Source organism: Rhinopithecus bieti, unplaced genomic scaffold (assembly GCF_001698545.2).
Source record: "Rhinopithecus bieti isolate Rb0 unplaced genomic scaffold, ASM169854v2 scaffold_33650, whole genome shotgun sequence".
Classification (NCBI taxonomy): Eukaryota; Metazoa; Chordata; class Mammalia; order Primates; family Cercopithecidae; genus Rhinopithecus; species Rhinopithecus bieti.
This window is the reverse complement of record NW_016814816.1, coordinates 66,685-85,660: the sequence shown is the minus strand read 5'-3', so window position 1 is coordinate 85,660 and position 18,976 is coordinate 66,685. Positions and strand designations below refer to the sequence as shown.

Sequence of the window (18,976 nt, the reverse complement as noted above, 5' to 3'; positions counted from 1 at the left end):
GATGGGTCTTTACTTTTAAATTTGGCTCATAGATCACTTTGAGAAGCTGATGAAGATTAAGGATCCTCTTCACCGAAAACTGCACGTGCCACATACTCATGAAATTTCACATGATTTAAGGGAACTTGGGGCTGGGCACGGTGGCTCACTCCTGTAGTCCTCCCAGTTTGGGAGGCCAAGGTGGACGGATCACCTGAAGTCAGGAGTTGGAGACGAGCCTGGCCAACACAGCAAAACCCCGTCTCTACTAAAAATACAAAAACTAGCTGGGTATGGTGGCACCTGCCTGTAATCCCACCTACTAGGGAGGCTGAGGCAGGAGAATCGCTTGAATCTGGGAGGCGGAGGTTGCACTGAGCCAAGAGTGCGTCATTGCACTCCAGCCTGGGCAACAAGAGCAAAACTCCATCTCAAATAAAATAAAATAAAATAAAATAAAATAAAAATAATAAGGGGACTTGGGAGAGTCTGTGACATTGTTTTATTTGGCAAAAAGACAAGCATTTTATTTGATCATCCTTTGGATCAGTAATCTGGGCTAGACTCATGTCAACAGTTCTTCTGTGGAGTTCACTCATGTGCCACAAGTAATATGACTTGGCTAGTACTGGATGATGGAAGATGGCTGCTTGACTTGGTCCTGGCTATTACCTGGGTCAGATATCTCTAACAGTTTATCAGAGGCATCTTCACCTAGTCGTCTCATGGTTCCAACAAAGCTAAAAGGAAGTTTCAGCTTGTTACTTTCTGTTCAAATCTCCTTGGTCAAAGCAAGTTAAACAGCTAAATCCAGATTCTAGAAATTCATCTCCACTTCTTGAGGGGCAGAGTGGCAAAGCCACAGAGGTGCATGTGGAGAGGATGGGAAGAATTATTGCACTCATCTTTGCAAACACTCCATACAGATACCAGAATGATCTGGGGTCACGGCTATTGGTAGGTCTAACTTTAGGGATAAGGGTTGTACCTTATTAGGGACTTTCAAAAAGGTTTATTCTCTTTGCAGGAAGGAAAATAAGGCATTTGATGATTCCCTTCACCAATTTATTTACAGCACTTACGTAAGGAAAACGTAGCGAGGCTCTGGTTCTTGACATGACTAGTCTTCATTCTTCCTGCATTAGACTACAAAAAAAAAGAAATTACTTCATAATTGAAATTGTATTTTAGTCTCATATTCACAGAATTGTATAAGGTACTTCTTTTCATTGATGCAGAGGGCCCATATATAGATACTGCTGGATTCTTGAGTCACATTAAAATATTATCAAAGGAATTTATTTAATTAAAAAAAGGTGCTCTCTGCTCTCTAAAAGTCTTCAGTCTCTAACAAATGATATTCAGGCTAAATTTAGGTTAAGTTAAGAAGATAAATGACATGGATAATTAATGAAACAAACACCTCAGTTTCACCAGAATTTCCCAGGTAATCATTTCAGTTCTCAACTTTATAGTGTTTGAGGAACATAATATTAAACTAAGATTTGGAAAGCAGAAAACAATGGCCATTTTTATTTTTTCAAAAGTGAGTATTCCTGCTGTCAGTGATTGCAGCCAACATTGAAGATGCTTCTTTCCATTGTAAAATCTGTAATTGTTTCCCCAACGTAATTCAGCTGTGACTTAAAGCTTTTGCTAGGTAAATCATATGTTTAAATAGTTTGAGACTAGTCCTCTTTTTACTTATTGGACCTAGCTGACCTTTCCTTCCTCCATCCGCAACATACAATTTCCCCCTTTTCCCATTATGTTCATTCTAAACTTTCTTCAGGGAAAGGTTGGTAAAATCTATTGGGATACAAAACTAGGCCTTTATTTTCTCCTTTCACGGCTTACTTTACTTTCTCAAAGCATGTACAGCTCCATTTTTCTAAAGCTCCAAAGTCTTATTTGAAAACATTTTATGGATTAGGTAAAATGTTATGGCAAAAGTCAAATGGCCCCAACTCATGATAAATATGAAGCTAATTAGCCATGTATACATTTTCTTTGAAATCACTTTCATATAAATATGAAGCTAATTAGCCATGTATACATTTTCATTGAAATCACTTTCATTTTTGTAAACTTGGTGTCAGTAATTCATTCAAGTAGAGAGAAAGAAAATTTTTTTTCTAGAAGCTGCTTACATCTTCTTATCTTTGAACTTATTCTGAGTTATATATATGGTCTGATGCAACTGATGAACTTTAAAAGACGTATAGCTTTCACTGAATCTGAGAGTTAGAATGGCAAGATCACACAACAAGGATGTGGCAAGTATAAGCAGATCTAGAATTGGTTGTCACTGAACTCCCAGACCAGTCAGTTTTCTTTATAGCACTGCTATCATAATATTTTTGGTACTAAGAAGAAAGGAAATGGAATATCCTGGAGAAAAGAACAGGATGCACAGCAGTAGGTGTATATCTTATAGTTTGCCTCATCATGTTAAGCAAAAACAATTGTGTGATTTTGTTTTTTCCTGAGAAACTAGGGGACTGAAATTAATAAGTAAAGCAAAACAAAAAGTGTTTTAAAATCATAAAACAAATGTTTTGTTCCATTTGCTATAAAGATTATCTTCAAATATAATATCATGAAAAAAATTCACTCTTTCTTGTTCTTTGTTGACATAGGATATTTTGTTTCCAAATGTGACTGAGAATGGTATATTGCTAGATTATTTAAAGATAATTATTTTTCTTTCTGAGCAGGGTAGCCAAATAACCCCTAGTTATATTTGGAAATAAGTGGGAACAGAGACCAAGGTGACCTCAGTAGGCTTTGAAAAATCTAAAGTATCTCATATATGAAGGAAATACGACCCATAATGATAAATGCTATTCAAAATCAAAATAAGTAAATTCAAAAGTCTATTTATAAATTGTCTTTTTAAAAGGGGCAATGAGACTTTGATAAAGATGTTTTATTAGACATTTTCTATTTCATATTTCTATTATGAAATAAAAGTCAGTAGCAATAGAGCAGTTAATCCATTCTGAATCCTAATGGATTTTTTTTTCCCTGTGTGGGAGAATGTAATGAATTGAAAGCTCCTGCTGAAGAGTAAAAGTATGAGAATTGAAAAATGTTTTCCATCACAAAGAGAAATGAACCTCACAAAAAAAAGTTTTCACGCCAGTTGTGGTGGCTCATGCCTGTAATCTCAGCACTTTGGGAGGCCAAGGCGGGTGGATCACGAGGTAAGGAGATCAAGACCATCCTGGCCAACATGGTAGAATCCCGTCTCTACTAAAAATACAAAAATTAGCTGGGTGTGGTGGCACATGCCTCTAATCCAAGCTACTCTGGAGGCTGAGGCAGGAGAATCGCTTGAACCAGGGAGCTGGAGGTTGCAGTGAGCCGAGATCTCGCCACTGCACTCCAACCTGGGTGGCAGAGCGAGACTCTGTCTCAAAAAAAAAAAGAAGTTTTCACATTCCCTCACAAAGAAGACAAGGGCATTGTCCTACCAGAGATTTATACTTGGTATTGACTGTAATGACAACCGTATGGTATTACACAGGAACAGATAGTCGTTCAATAGGATAGAAACAATCAAGAAATGTGATATGTAAGGTTACTTAATGGTATTTCTGTTCATTTAGAAAAGCATGGCATAATTGACTCTTGATATGGTTTGGACATTTGTCCCCTCCAAATCTCATATTGAAATGTAATCCCCAATGTTGGAGGTGTGGCCTAGTGGGAGGTGTTTGGGTCACTGGGGCAGATCACTCATGAATGGACTGTTACTGTCCTCATGATAATTAGTGAGTTTTCACTCTGAGTTCATGTGAGATCTGATTGTTTAAAAGTGTGGCACCTGGCCGGGCGCGGTGGCTCATGCCTGTAATCCCAGGACTTTGGGAGGCCGAGGTGGGCAGATCACGAGGTCAGGAGATTGAGACCACCCTGGCTAACATGATGAAACCCCGGTCTCTACTAAAAATACAAAAAAATTAGCCAGGCGTGGCGGCGTGTGCCTGTAGTCCCAGCTGCTGGGGAGCCTGAGGCAGGAGAATGGCATGAACCTGAGAGGTAGAGCTTGCAGTGAACCGAGATCTTGGCACCGCACTCCAGCCTCGGTGACAGAGCAAGAGTCCGACTCAAAAAAAAAAAAAGCGTGGCACCTTGTCCCTCACTCTCTTTTGCTCCTCCTTGCTGTGTTACGTGCCTCCTTCTGCCTTGAATAAAAGCTTCCTGAGACCTCACCAGAAACTGAGCAGATGCTGGCACCATGTTTCTTGTACGCTCTGCAGAACCGTAAGCCGATTAAACCTCTTTCCTTTATAAATTACCCAGTCTCAGGTATTTCTTTATAGCAATGCAAGAATGGACTAACACAATTGTCCATCCAGAAAAAAATAGAGATCCCCTGCTTCCCACCATACAAAATTCAGTTAAAGGTTTACATATTAAAAAAGATACCCTCTAAAATATTAAAAGAAAATTTTGATATTTTAATACCTCTGGATGGGGAAGCTTTAAGAGAATAAACCCTGAACTGATAAAGAAAATAGTTATTTATTTCCTTATAAAAACATCAACATCTACAACAAAATCATTGTATAGCTACAGACTATGTAAATAAATTGATAGACTAAGATAAAACATTCTTAACATATAAGAAAAAGGTTTAATATTCTATATTCATCAGTACATATTAAATGAGTATACTATATGTCAGCCACTGGTCTTTGTTGTGAGGATATTGAACTGAACAAAACTGATTAACTTTCCTGACTTCTATGCCCTTAAACATTAACAGATTAAACAGTTCTTAAAATTGATTTTAAAAAAGAGACAACCCAATAGAAAAATGGCAAATTTCAGAAGAAGAAAGGAACATGACTAAAGGTAAATATATGAAAATGCAAACAAAATACGGATCTATAATTTCTTTTACATAGATTGGCAGAAATGAAAGGAATGATAGCGTCTAGTGTAGGCCAAAGTGTAAGGCTTTAGGCTGCCACATTGTTGGTGGAAGTGTGACTTGCTACAACTGATTTAAATATGCTGATATTTTTTAGAAATCTATCAAAAATAAACAAAAGCCTTGCTACTTTAGGTTATATAAACATGTATATACTTGTAATGTATTTGTAAAAACTGAACTGGGCACAACTTGGATGACCGTTTGTTAGAAAATGGCAGAAGAACATTCTTAAGAATGGGCTACATTTGCAGGTATGACGCAGAGAGATATCTATGTTAGGTGCAAATCTTGTTGTAGGATAACATACACAACATGATCGATCTCATGTCTTAAAATGGCAAACAACAACAAACAACACACCTACAAAGGAAAAATTCCATCTATGTGTCTGTATGTGATAGGTATGGAGTAAGACATGCAAACTCTTTTGTGTATACTTCTGTATTTAATTCATTTGTTTCAATGAGTGTTATTACTTCTGTAATTAAAAGAACAAACAGAAGAACTGCTAACCAAACTGGGTTAATTAGTGGATATATCTAGTGATATTTGGAAATATTGGGTCCCAGAGAGCCATGTCTTCATTATGTTTATGTAATGCATAAAGTAATATGCATTAAGTAATTTTAGTTCATGATTATGATTGTTCAACCAATATAAAATAAAAATCTTTATTAACCCTCCCCCTGGCTCTACATACTTCATTGTGCCTTTTGGTGCAAAATCTAATGATAAATGAAAGCTAGGTGTCAGAGCATGTATTTTAAAAAATCAATAATCAATGATTAAAAATACGTGAAAATTGTTTAAAGGTTTGATAATATCCATAGGTACTTGGTATAGTGAAATGACTACTTGAAGAAAAGTCCGTAGTACAGGATTCCAGATCTTATTCACAGACTAAGTACCTGAATGACATTTGCTAAGTTGTGTATCCTGCTAAGGTCTTGATTTTGTCCCAAAGATTTTTTTCCAGCTCTAGAATAGATGAACCTTATAATTTAAGAGATATCCTAGATATTTTATATATTATCCTTATATTTGAGGAACATATTTTTAACAAAGGACTTTTATAGTTATGATCTCATTTGATCTTAGAATAACCTTGTAAAGTGGGTGGATAGGTAGAGAAGTTAAATCAGCGTTGTTGGACTCTTTATGGCCTCCCTTTCTACTATTCATTATTTAGCCTTTGCTCTGCTTTTCCTATTTACATACTTTCCCTCCTTCATCCACTCACTTGGTTTCTTCTCCAACCTCCCTACTCTCTTCCACACCCAGTTTACCACCCCAGCCAACCAGTTCATATTTGCCATCTTTCATGTGAGTAATAATCTACAACTGTGGATTGCTCTTAAGGAGGATTTTAGAATGTGAGCATATGTATATTATGTGTTTTTGTTTTTGGGTGTTAATTAGGCATAACGTACAGAAAAATGCTCAAAAAAATTTGTTGAGTTGTACAGAAAGTATACAACTCAATAAATTTTCATAAAGTGAGCGTCCCATGTAACCAACACATAGATCAAGGAATATCATATTACTAGCACTGCAGAAGTCTCCTTTCCCCTACTTGGTCCATACCTCCTTATGAAGGTAACTACTATCATTATTTCAAATATCACAGATCATTTGGCCTGTTTTCTTTTTTTTTTTTTTTGAGACAGAGTCTCACTCTGTCGCCAGGGCTGGAGTGCAGTGGCCGGATCTCAGCTCACTGCAAGCTCCGCCTCCCGGGTTTACGCCATTCTCCTGCCTCAGCCTCCCGAGTAGCTGGGACTACAGGCGCCCGCCACTTCGCCCGGCTAGTTTTGTATTTTAGTAGAGACGGGGTTTCACCGTGTTAGCCAGGATGGTCTTGATCTCATGACCTCGTGATCCGCCCGTCTCGACCTCCCAAAGTGCTGGGATTACAGGCTTGAGCCACCACGCCTGGCCTTGGCCTGTTTTCTAACTTCAAGAAAATGGAATCATATAGTATTTACTTTTCATATCTGGCCTCTTCATCTCAGTATTATTTTCTGAAATTCATCTATGTTGTGGCATGTAGCAATAGTTCGTTCATTTTCACTGCATTCTATTGGTGAATATATTAAAACTTATTCTTATGTTGATGGACATTTGGGTTGTTTCTGCCTATTATGGATAGTGCCGTTATGAATAATATGTCTTTTGGGGAACATATATATGGATTTCTGTTGGGTATATGCTTAGGAGTAGAATTGCTGAGTTATAAGGTGTTCAGATATTTAGCGTTTGTAGATATTGCCAATCTGTTTTCCAAACTGGTCACACCAATTTACATTCCTTTTAGCAGTGTATGAGATTTCTAGTACTTTCACATTCTTACCAGCACTTAGTATTGCCTATCTTTTTTCTTATGTTTTAGGTCTCTAAAAAAAGTTTTAGTTTTTAAAATTGTAAACTGACAAATTATAGTTGTATATATTCGTAGGGAACAAAATGATGTTATGATTTATGAATTCAATGGAATAATTAAATCAAGCTAATTACCATATCCATCACCTCAAATACTTAACTTTTTTTGTTGTACACTTGAAATTTAGTCTCAGATTTTGAATGTACAGTATTATTAATATCTTTACCATGATGTGCAAGATACCTCAAACAAAAAAGATAATTTCCTGTCTAGTTAAGGCTTTGTTCCCTTTGACCATTATCTCCCCATTCTCTACTCCCCTCAGCCTCTGGTTACCACCATTCTGCTTTTTGCCTCTTTGAATTCAGTTGTTTTAGATTCCACATATAAATGAGAATAGGCATTATTTGTCTTTCTGTTCCTGGCTTATTTCACTTGGCATAATGTTCCCCACTTCCATCCATGTCCTTGCAAATGACAACATTTCTTTCTTTTTTTAAAGGCTGAATAGTATTATATTGTATATGTTTACCACATTTTCTTTATTCATTTATCTGTTGATGGACTTTTAGGTTGATTCCATAGCTTAACTCTTGTAAATAGTGTTTCAATGAACTTGGGAGTGCAGACATCTCTTTGACATCTTGACTTTAAATCTTTTAGCCAAATACCCAAAAGTGGGATCGTTAGATCTGCCTTTCATTTTAGTTATTCTGACAGCCACGTCGTGATATTGACTTGTCGAGTTCTTTTACATTGCACTGATAATTAATAAGGTTTAACATCTTTGTGTATATTATAGGACATTTGAAGATCTTTTTTATGATATGCCTGTTTAAATTTTTTTTTTCATTTTTTAATTGGAGTGTCTTTTTCTTATTGATTTTTTTTGTTTTGTTTAGGCATGACAGATATATCTTATCCTACTCATGGCTTGCCTTGTTTCTGTGTGTTTTTAAAGTAAAGATATTAAATTTGGACTAACTTAATTTGGAGCATGACTCATAACAGTGTCAAAAGAAGTAGAAAGATTAATGTGGATAAGAATAAAAAGCTATTTCAATTTGGCCAGGAGGAAGACATGATTAGGAATGAGTGGGATTAAATTTTGTGAGGTTGAGAAGTTGGTTAAAAAGAGTAGGAAAAAGTGCTGGGTGTGGTGGCTCATGCCTGTAATCCCAGCACTTTGGGAGGCTGAGGTGGGTGGATTATCTGAGGTCAGGAGTTCAAGACCAGCCTGACCAACATGGTGAAACCTCATCTCTACTAAAAATATAAAAATTAGCTGGGTGTGGTGGCTCATGCCTGTAATCCCAGCCGCTTGGGAGGCTGAGGCAGGAGAATCGCTTGAACCCGGGAGGTAGAGGTTGCATTAAGCCGAGATCATGCCATTGCACTCCAGCCTGGGCTATATAGTGAGACTCCGTCTCAATTAAAAAAAAAAAAAAAAAAAAGTAGAAAAAGTGAAAGATCGATTAAGCGTTTGCGTACTGAATACCTAGTGTAGGTCACACACTGTGCTACACATCTGGGGTGCATGCATACACAAACCCCACTTCATCCCCTAAGGCTCCTGCTGTTATATGCTCAGGAATTATGAATGTGGCTGAAGGTTGGCCATCAAAAATAAAAGAGAAGTAGGATAATAGTTTCTCAGGTGGTTAGGCAGCAGAGAGTATGAAATCTGGAAGAAAAGACATGATTAGAAGGGAAAACACGACCCAAGGTTGGTCAAAAAAACTGCAGAAAAGCAAAAAAAAAAAAAAACCTCTGAGATCAGAAATATAGTTTAAAGAAAAAGGTGACATCAGAAAAATCTGATTTAAATAGGAAGAGAGGTGAGAAATAAAAGATTCAGAATTTGTAAAATGACAGACTTGAAAGAGAGGAGAAAATGAGAATATGACTGAATTTTAAGGACATTAGGAGGACTGGCAGGGAGCCTACGTTCCGAAAAAGATGTTGAAGTAATTATGTAGGAAGAAATTAGAAATATGTTACACAATAAAAGTTGCCTTATATTCCTTCTTCAAAAGAGATGACTTTTCTTTTTTTTGAACAGTTTGTTATATATTCATTTAGCTTTTCACATGCATATACTAAAGCAGATAGGATCAGATTATATATAGTGTTTTGTACATTTTTCTTCCACTTAGTTATATTTATGATATCTATTTCTATTTGGAACTATTGTTAGTATTTTGTTTTATGGCTATTCCACACTTCAGTCAATTTTATTCAAATTAGTTCTAGTTTTATCTGATTATAAAATGGCAAATTAGTTCTAATTTTCTCTGATTATGAAACTTATAAGTATATAAAATACTTATAAATGCTTTCTCTGAAAAGCACTTAGGTTTATTAAATGTAATTCAACGTGTTTAAATAAAATTTAACTTGTAAATACTTTTATTTTATCTTTCTTTGAGACGGGGTCTCACTCTGTCACCCAGGCTGGAGGGCAGTGGTGCAATCATGGCTCACTGCAGCCTTGACCTCCCAGACTGAAGTGATCCTCCCACTTCAGCCTCCCACCTCAGTTTCCTGAATAGCTGCGGCCACAGGCACACACCACTACACCTGGCTGATTTTTAAATTTTTTTGTAGAAATGGGGTTTCTCCATGATGCCCAGGCTGGTCTTGAACTCCTTGGTTCAGGGGACCTGCCCACCTCATCCTCCCAGAGTGCTGGGATTAGAGGTGTAAACCACTGAAACTGGCCTGTAAATGCTTTTAATCTCTTATATTTTGCTTCTATATAGTGAATCCCTAAAAGTAAAGTGGCTGAAAAAAAAAAAGAGATCACATATTATATAAGCATTTATTAAACAAATACTTATTAGATTCTTTTCTAGAGCTAGCTTTAAAACAATATGGAGATGAGACTGTTATTTCCTTCTAACATTTTTTGTATGTTCTCAGCCAGTACCTGCTAGCGTAGACAGTTAGGCTTTTTTTTTTTTTTTTTTTTTTTTTTTTTTTTTTTTTTTTTTTTTTTTTTTGGCAGTTGCAAAATTTAATAGAGTGAAATAGAGTGAAAACAGAGCTCCCATACAAAGGGAGGGTACCCAAAGAGGGCAGCCGTTGCCAGCTTGAATGCCTGGGTTTATATCCTAATCATTGTCCCTCCTGCTGTGCTCTCAGGCAACAGATGATTGGCTATCTTTACCTCCTGTTTTTGCCTAATTAGCATTTTAGTGAGCTCTCTTTACTATCTGATTGGTCGGGTGTGAGCTAAGTTGCAAGCCCCGTGTTTAAAGGTGGAAGTGGCCACCTTCTCAGCTAGCCTTAGGGATTCTTAGTAGGCCTAGGAAATCCAGCTAGTCCTTTCTCTCAGTTCCCCCTCTCCACAGGAAAAACCAAGTGCTGTTGGGGAAGGTTGGCCGATGACCGCTCTAACTGCTTCCTGCTGAATTGGGGCGTAGTAGGGGTTGTGCAGCTGCGATTTCCTCGGGAGGGGTGCCTTCGGTGTCATTAACATCGGAGCATAGGCTAGCAGGCCAGTCTAGGGGTCTACAGTAGATGTTGGTCATGGACTGTATCTGGGGCTCCATTTGAAGAATGATTTGTAGTTTTACAGCTTTAATTCTGGAAGGGACCAACTTAACAAGGAAGTTAAAGATACAGAGTCCAAAGAGGTGTCGCAATATTATAGCTGTTAGAGGTCCTAAGAAGGGGAGAATCCAGGGCATCCATTGACTGAGGAGGTCCCAGGGTCCAGTGTTTTGAAACTCCTCTGCTCTATGTTGTATTTGATCTCGAATTTCTTTAACTTTCTCAGTCACGATTCCAGATTGATTAACATAATAGAATTGTCCTAACTTTTGTAAAACATCAATACAGCCATCAGGGTTATCTGAGAATTTACCTAGGTCTATTTTAACTTGCTTTAAGTCGGAGAGAGAAAAAGGTACATGCACTCTGGCTAGGCCAAATTCTCCTCCTCCCACTGCTTGGAGGGGGCATAACTGGGGACTACTGGCACTCTTTGGTTCGTTGTTTACCCCTTTATCTCCTTTTGGACTGTTTGGGTTGAAGGGGGGCTCCTTATTAGTTGAAGAAGGAGTCAGGGGAATGCTGGGGTAGGGAGGTAGACTCTGAGGGCTTCCTGGAGGGCATAAATCATACTTTTTACATAATTGCGAGTTGTCTCTTAATGAAAAGAAAGTTTGTACATATGGCACTTCACTCCATTTGCCTTCTTTTCTACAAAAGAAGTCTAGCTGTAAGATGATGTTATAATTTATACTTCCCTCAGGAGGCCAGGTTTCTCCCCCTTGAAGAGGATATCAGGTGGTACTGCAGAAGAATATAAGTCATTTCTTCTTAGCATCTGAGGGTCAAATTGGTCCCAATTCTCCAGAATACATCTTAGGGGTGTTTTTGCCTTGAGAGGGGAATGTTTTCCTTCTGAAAAAAGAACATAGGGATGCCAGTGCCCCTAGTCATTTTCCGATGAGCATTAGTCCTAGAGCGTCCTCTATGATCCTAATGCTTATTCCTTTCCAGGGTGTGTAACCATCCATGGACCTCTGCTTATCGGATTAGTTACACTCACCGATGTAGCAGACCTGCACCCCTTTTCCTGCCTTTCTTGACCACAAAGAAAGGGGGCCGGGCTGCTGGATCTACTGGTCCTTTACCAGTGTGCCCAACATTGCCTTTGTGCTCAGGGGTGAAGCCTAGAACTGGACTGGGTTCCTGAGTATTTCATAACAACCCAGCTGCCCCATCAAGATGTGTAACCGTAAAAGCAGTTCTTATGCAAATTTGTTTCAGAGAGGGTACAGGTAACCTTTTGAGTCAGGATTGAGATAGTCCTTTTTGATTCTGTAAGTACTTTAAGACTTGACTGAGTGCAAACAGCTCGTAAGTTTGAGGAGACCAGTTAGTTATTAGGCAATTTTTCTAACTCTGCTTCAACAAGAGTCTTCCTGTCAATTACTGAATACTCATTGTGGTTTTTTCCTCAATCACCTGGGAGGAACCATCTATTGTCCTGTCCTGAAGGGAGTTCCTCCTAGGTCTGGTTGGACCTCAGTATGGTAATTAAGATTTAAGTCCCCTGTTAGGAGCTGGGTTAAGTGAATTATCAGTGGTTGGTGTTAAATTACCTTTCTCTAACAGAATAGCCCCATGCTTTAAGATTTCTGAGTTAGTAAGCTATCTTTTTGCTTTTTTGAATAATTCTGAACTGGTGAGGTGTGCTCACAATGAGGTTTCCTCTAAAAGTTATTTTTCTACTTTTAGCAAAGCAGTTGTCACTACAGATTGAATGCATTCGCAGGTTACTGGGTTAAGGATTTTTGATAGGAAAGCTATGGGTTGTCAGTGGTCTCAGTGTTTTCAGGCTATGCCCTTGTTTACACTGACAGTGAGGTAGTATTGGAGTGTTATAGGTCACGGAGAAGACCTTCAATTATCAATTATAGGTTTTAAATTTACCCTGGCTTTTAAAGGAATAGGGCACACTTTTATTTTTTTTAACTATTTCTTTCTCTTTTTTTCCTTTGACCTCCTCTCTGTCTCTCCCCTCCATCTCTCTCTCTCCCCCCATCTCTCTCTCCCCCCGTCTCTCTCTCTCCCCTCCGTCTCTCCCTCTCTCCCCTCCATCTCTCTCTCTCTCCCCTCCGTCTCTCTCTCTCTCCCCTCTGTCTCTCTCTCTCTCCCCTCCGTCTCTCTGTCTCTCTCTCCCCCATGTCTCTCTCTCTCCTGCTCTTAGCCATTACAAACTTGGGGTCCTGGCAAGGGTGGTGGGGAACAGGTCCCACATAACTGCTCATGTGGAGAGCTGTATGCCTAAATTGGGAGGGACACCAGGGATAAGACTCCCTGGGTTTATAGCCTAGATGCCTAAGGACTCAGCGTAGAGCTTCCTCAGATCCCTTTGGAGATACAACTTGCAAGAGGAAATCTAAATCTAAAGTCTAAACCATTAGTACCTAGGAGGCAGGGATTGGAGGAAGTAGATTCAGAGGTAAAGAGAATTTTGGGGCTATGCTTTCAAGAAAGTCATGGTCAGGACCCAGGAGATACAGTCAGAAGGAAAGGTAGGGGTGCATGCATGGGCGACTGTTGAGTAGAGACTTCTGGCTGCGCCATGATCTGAACCAGCTAATGCTGGGGGTTTGGGAAGACAGCTTTCTGCCTCTAGTCCGCACTCAGCCTCCCCAAGAAAACTGAAAGTGGAAGCTGGCTCCAGGCAGACCAAGGTCCCCAACCCTTCTGGGGACCAGGCAGACCAAGGTCCCCAACCCCTTTGGGGCTTGTTAAAAAGCCCTTCCCCAGCTAGCCTCACACCTGAGTCTTAAGTCCCTGCGACCATGCTAATCGTTTTTAACTGGCTGACAGGTGCCCGGTATTTTCCTCCAATTCTAAGGAAGGATAGGACAGAATAGCAAGCGAAAGTGGTCCGATATTACTCACCACTTTGGAGGTCCCTTTGTGGTCGCCAAAATGTTACCTGGGGGTCCTTGCTCCCAGAGCTCCCAAGATGGTGGTGGGCCGTTTCCAAGATGGCGGCAGGTCGCTTCCAAGATGATGGCAAGCCTTGTGTTCTCTGACCTTGGGTTCTTGGCCTCACGGATTCCAAGGAATGGAATCTTGGGCCATGCAGTGAGTGTTATAGATCTATTAGAAACCGTGGGTCACGGAAGAGAACCATGGAATCTAGTGACTAGTGTTCAGCTCGATTAGGATGAACCCGGGCACTTAGCCGTGCAGGAACAATGGCAAGCCTCTAGCCCGATCAGGAGCAGCAGTGGGCGCCTGGCTGGCTCAGGAGCACAGCTGACACCCTGCCGGATCCGGAGGGATTGAAGTCAGCAGCGGGTCTGCGATGGTGTCAAACAGCAGTGGTGGACGGTGAGCTGTGAACAGCGAGCGAAAGCTCAGGTTGAGCTGTAGCAAACACGGACCAGAAGAGTGCAGTTGCAAGATTTAATAGAGTGAAAACAGAGCTCCCATACAAAGGGAGGGGACCCAAAGGGGGTAGCCCAGAACATAGATTTTTTAAAATTCAAGTTATAGATTTGAAAATATAGATTGGTTCTACCACTTATTAGCTGGGTAGATTTGAGTAAATTTCTTAATTCCTTCTGAAAGATGGTTATTATGAGGATTTCATATATACAAAAACACAGTGGGGAGACACATTTGGGACATGTTGTAGTCTAATGGGAACAAAAAAGTCATTTATTTGCTTCCTGATTTCCTGCTCACTGATGTAACTTCACAGATATAAGGAGAAAGAAGCTGAGTTGTCATGAAGTTATTTGAAAGTAACATTTAAGAGAGACATATGGTTTTTGTCTTCAAGGATGCTATGAGACATGGCAGTTCACATGCCCCCTAGTGGCATCTTGTAGTGGAAGGAAACTGGATTTTTTTCAGTTCTTAACCATGTGCCAGGCCCTGTGAAACCAGTATATGGCAGAACTGGGATTTGGACTCAGGTCTGACTCCATACCTCATGTTTTGCCCATTCCGCAGGGATTGATTCTGTTATCCTGAGGTGGTCCAGTGTTTCTTAACTTAAAGGTTAGGATCATTGGGTTGTGAGCATTGCCAGCAGTGTATTACAGTGAGTTAGTATGTACTTGATTTGACAAAGCAAGGTTCCTGAATAAAGTGGAAGCAATGGGATATATATTCCCTGGATTTAACTGAAGTGGATCCAAGCAGTGTGTGGTGTGCTGTTTCTTAGCATACCTCTCATTTTAATTTTCATGATTTTTGACTCCCAAAATCTGAAATTTTCTGAGCTTCTGGGGCCATGTTTTTATCTAGGACAAATTCCTAGAGAAAAGTGTTAACTGTACCAAAGCCACATAGTTATTGGTAGATGCTGGACTAATGGCCAATGGAGACTCCATTCCGGGGTCTTTCCAATGTACTCACTCAGCTCTGACAGCCACACCCACCCTGATAATATTAATAAATACAGCAGCAATGATGCTATAATGGCTAATGTTTATTAAGCACTTCTTTTGTGACAGACACTGTGATAGAGGCTGCATCAATATTATCTCATCTGGTCTTTGTAACAACCCTATCATGTGGGTACTCCGTTACACCTGTAGTGTGTAGTAACGGAGGCTTACCTAGCAATGAGTCAAAGGTTGCCCTGCTGGTCAGTTGTAGAATAGGCCTCTCAACCCAGCAGTGTTTGACAGAGTGCCTGAACTCTCTCTACCCGGTCTACTTTTCAATGTGGTATCTGAAGATGTCATGCACACTTAAACTTCTAGGTTCTTTCCAAGGAACCATGAGGTAGTTTTAAACTAATATATATTATTTGAGGTATCTAGTAGCTATTCTTTCAAAAAGCTTTGTTTTACACGTAAGTAAAAACTGGCTCATCACTTTTCAAAGGTTTATTCTTTGTGGTTTTGAGCTGTTTGACATCAGGCACTGTATTATCTTTTCATCTCTTTTCCTCCCCCTACAATGCCTTTCACATAATAAGCAATCTATAAATATTTGCTGAATGAAGGTAAAGTCATACTAAACAGGGGGCTCCAAAAAGCAAAGTTTGCATAGTAGGCTTAATTTTAATCATTATTTACTGTACGTTCTTCGTTTATATAAAAATCCATTAATAGGACAACTTGATGGCAACCTCCTCAATAAATATTTCTTGAATGAATAAATGATGAACCACCCTTGAAAAGTTGCATTTTCTTTAGAGTTTTTTTTCTATCAATAATTTCTATTTTTGAGGCTGCATGCTGTGGCTCGCTCCTGTATATCCCAGCACTTTGGGAAGCCGAGGCAGCCAGATCACTTGAGGTCAAGAGTTTGAGACCACCCTGACCAGCATGGTGAAACTCTATCTCTACTAAAAATACAAAAATTAGCTGGGTGTGGTGTTGGGCTCCTGTAATCCCAGCTACTCGGGAGGCTGAGGGAGGAGAATTGCTTGAATCTGGGAGGCGGAGGTTGCAGTGAGCTGAGATCACACCACTGCACTCCAGCCTGGGCGACAAAGCTAGACTCCATCTCAAAAAAAAAAAAAAAAAAGTTTTATTTTGTTTTAATTGTGGTAAAATATACATAATATAAAACTATTTTAACTGTTTTTTTAAGTGTATAGTTCTATGGCACTAAGTACATTCACAATGCTGTACAGCCATTCTCCCACCATCCATTCTCCCAAACTTTATTAGAGTTTGAAGCCTGTAGATAAAACATTTTCAAGGCTCTACCTGTTATTAAAGCAGTTTAAATGGAAAAATTGCATTCTTTGCTTTAATTATTTGGGATGTAGTAATCTTAAAAAAAATCAGTTGATTACTAAATGCCATTCTCTTTCTTTCCCCTAGTGGAATGAGACCGTGGAGATTTTTCGTGCTAAGATGCCGTTACGGAAACATCGCTGTCGTTTCAAGAGCTACGAGCATTGTTTCACAGCCGCCGAAGCTGTGGATTGGCTGCATGAGCTGCTGAGGTGCAGTCAAAACTTCGGCCCCGAAGTGACCCGCAAACAAACGGTCCAGCTGCTAAAAAAATTCTTGAAGAATCACGTTATTGAAGACATCAAGGGAAAATGGGGTCAGGAAGATTTTGAAGACAATCGTCACTTATACAGGTAATGGCAACATATAAACCTGGAAGGTGAGGAATTGGGGAGATGAGTGAATCTGGTCCAAGTCTGTTGAAGCTTCCTGATGTGTAAGAATTTACCTTGTTCACTGAACAGTGGGTCTAGTTGTGATTTGTTGAGTGGAGAACTGAATGTGTTGCTACAATAAAACCAGTTGCGATTTTTCTTGGCTTCTTAGAGCACTCCAGAGCTGTGTTTTGTTGCAGTGATGTTTCAGTAAGGAAATCTTTTCATGCCTTTTGCTCACCTGGGAAGATGGTGGCCATAACTTAGTACTTCTGGAGAATCTGAAATGGTGGAACAGTAGCTCTGGGTTCAGCTTTTCTGAGCAATGGGGATTGGTATATTCAGGAGGTTAGTAGCAGAGTGTGTGTGATCTTTAAACAGCTCAGGGCCCATGTGAACAATTATGCTAGAATTCCCTGATGTCTCAGATTAAGCTGACAATGTGAGTCTGCTTTTCCGCAAACATTTTTGTTCATGTTTCAGTGCTATTTTATCATATGGACGCTTACCACCAGATAATCCAAGGGAAAATGAAGATTGCTTGTCTTGCACTTCCCTTCTCACTGCATACTTGGCAGTTTTATTGCTGGAGGTGGAGGGGACCAACCTAAGATTCAGGTGTGGGAGAAGACTAAAGAGGAATGAAGTCACATAGGTCCAAAAAGGAATTATTGAGTTCTCTACATGGATTAAAAGAAGGAATGGAGAATATGAACCCTTATTATGTGCTTTTTTCACTCCAGTTGAACAATAAGGAGTGTGATTGCATCATATTCAGTGAGGGCATTCCACTGGGACACATGGCTTTGCACAGAGAAAATCTGGCTCTTTCATACCTGAACCATTTCTTTGTCTCCCTCTTGGATTAGCTGCTGAGAAAGGCAGAGCAGGGTGAGAGTGTCTGTTGTGAGTGCGCAGAGTGAAGAACAGACATTGCTGTGCATTAGGATCTAACTTCCTCAGGGAGTTTCATCAGCAGTCTCTTGCGTGCAGATATCAGTATTGTCATCTGGGCAATTAGTCATCTCTCTACTTGGTGGTTAGTTTTGGCTTTGCTGATTCCACTTTTAATTAGGATATTAGGTAATCTCGGCCTATTCTGAGACCTTAGTACTTAATAGCATCAGGCAGTGGAAATTTTAGCCCTGATTCTACATGCCACACTTTATTGGGAATTCTTAAATGATTATTTCTCTTGGAAAACTTTAATTGCTTGTACCCCAACAAGATTTAGCTAGAACACTTCTGAAAGATTCTCTGGATGAGTAACTTCCATTCTATTCTATTGCGACCTTAAATTGGGTACCTCCCATCGAGTCCCAGGAGGCTTTATGAGTCCCAGCAGAGTGAAATAGGAGCCAATTACAGAGCACTAACTGTCAGAACATGTTTCACTTCAATATTAAGACTTAACCATGTATCCCCTTTTAAAAAATAGAGTACACAAAACAGATGAAATTCATCCATTAAATAATTATTTTTTTCCTCCAGTTTCTCTTTTATACTTTTATACTTGTGAGTCATAAATGGAACAGTTTTTTTTTTCCCACCATTTACTACCTGAAAGTTCATTATGGCTTTCCATTTTCCTGAGTGGAAGTTGTATAAGTTAACCACTGACTTTTGCCAATTACCTAGATTAATCTGGGATGAAATCCATTTAGACATGTAAGTCATTTGTTAAGGTACCCGTGCCTTGAATTGAGAGTGAGCTAATGAGTGTACAGCCAGCCGTTGCATATATGCAGGCTTCTATTACAGTGCTCCACGAAAAGAGCATTTGCTGTCCTACCTGCCGTGTCTCATCTGCTTTCCTTGGGTGAAGAGTACTACTGCCAAGTTATGAAAACAGAGGAGGAGAGTATGAGTGAGAGGCAGGTTAGATTTGAAAACAGATGGAGAGTCAATGAAATGTCAAAATCCAGGAATATCCTTCTAAATATCAAGCTTTGTGGAAAGGAGCCTTTAAAAGTTTATTTCTTTAATTTATTTAAATTAAATTTTATTAATTTTAAATTTATTTATTTAAATTTTAGTTTATTTAATTTCTATTACCATATAA

At 39.3% G+C, this 18,976-nt stretch overlaps 1 protein-coding gene and 1 long non-coding RNA gene across 2 annotated transcripts in view; one reads left to right on the top strand and one right to left on the bottom strand.

Moving 5' to 3' along the window:
• The window catches only part of DEPDC1B (DEP domain containing 1B), a 57,841-nt gene that overhangs the window by 1,448 nt on the left and 37,417 nt on the right, over positions 1-18,976 (top strand). Inside the window, exon 2 of the mRNA XM_017852390.1 lies at positions 16,628-16,893. Coding sequence (XP_017707879.1) covers positions 16,628-16,893 — 266 coding nt within the window. The remainder of the gene's footprint in view (positions 1-16,627; positions 16,894-18,976) is intronic.
• On the bottom strand, positions 629-13,808 carry LOC108515475 (uncharacterized). The gene is made up of 3 exons (XR_001881533.1): positions 13,731-13,808; positions 1,062-1,125; positions 629-719 (listed from the first exon to the last, which is right to left on the bottom strand). It is a non-coding gene; the product is annotated as an uncharacterized LOC108515475 (long non-coding RNA).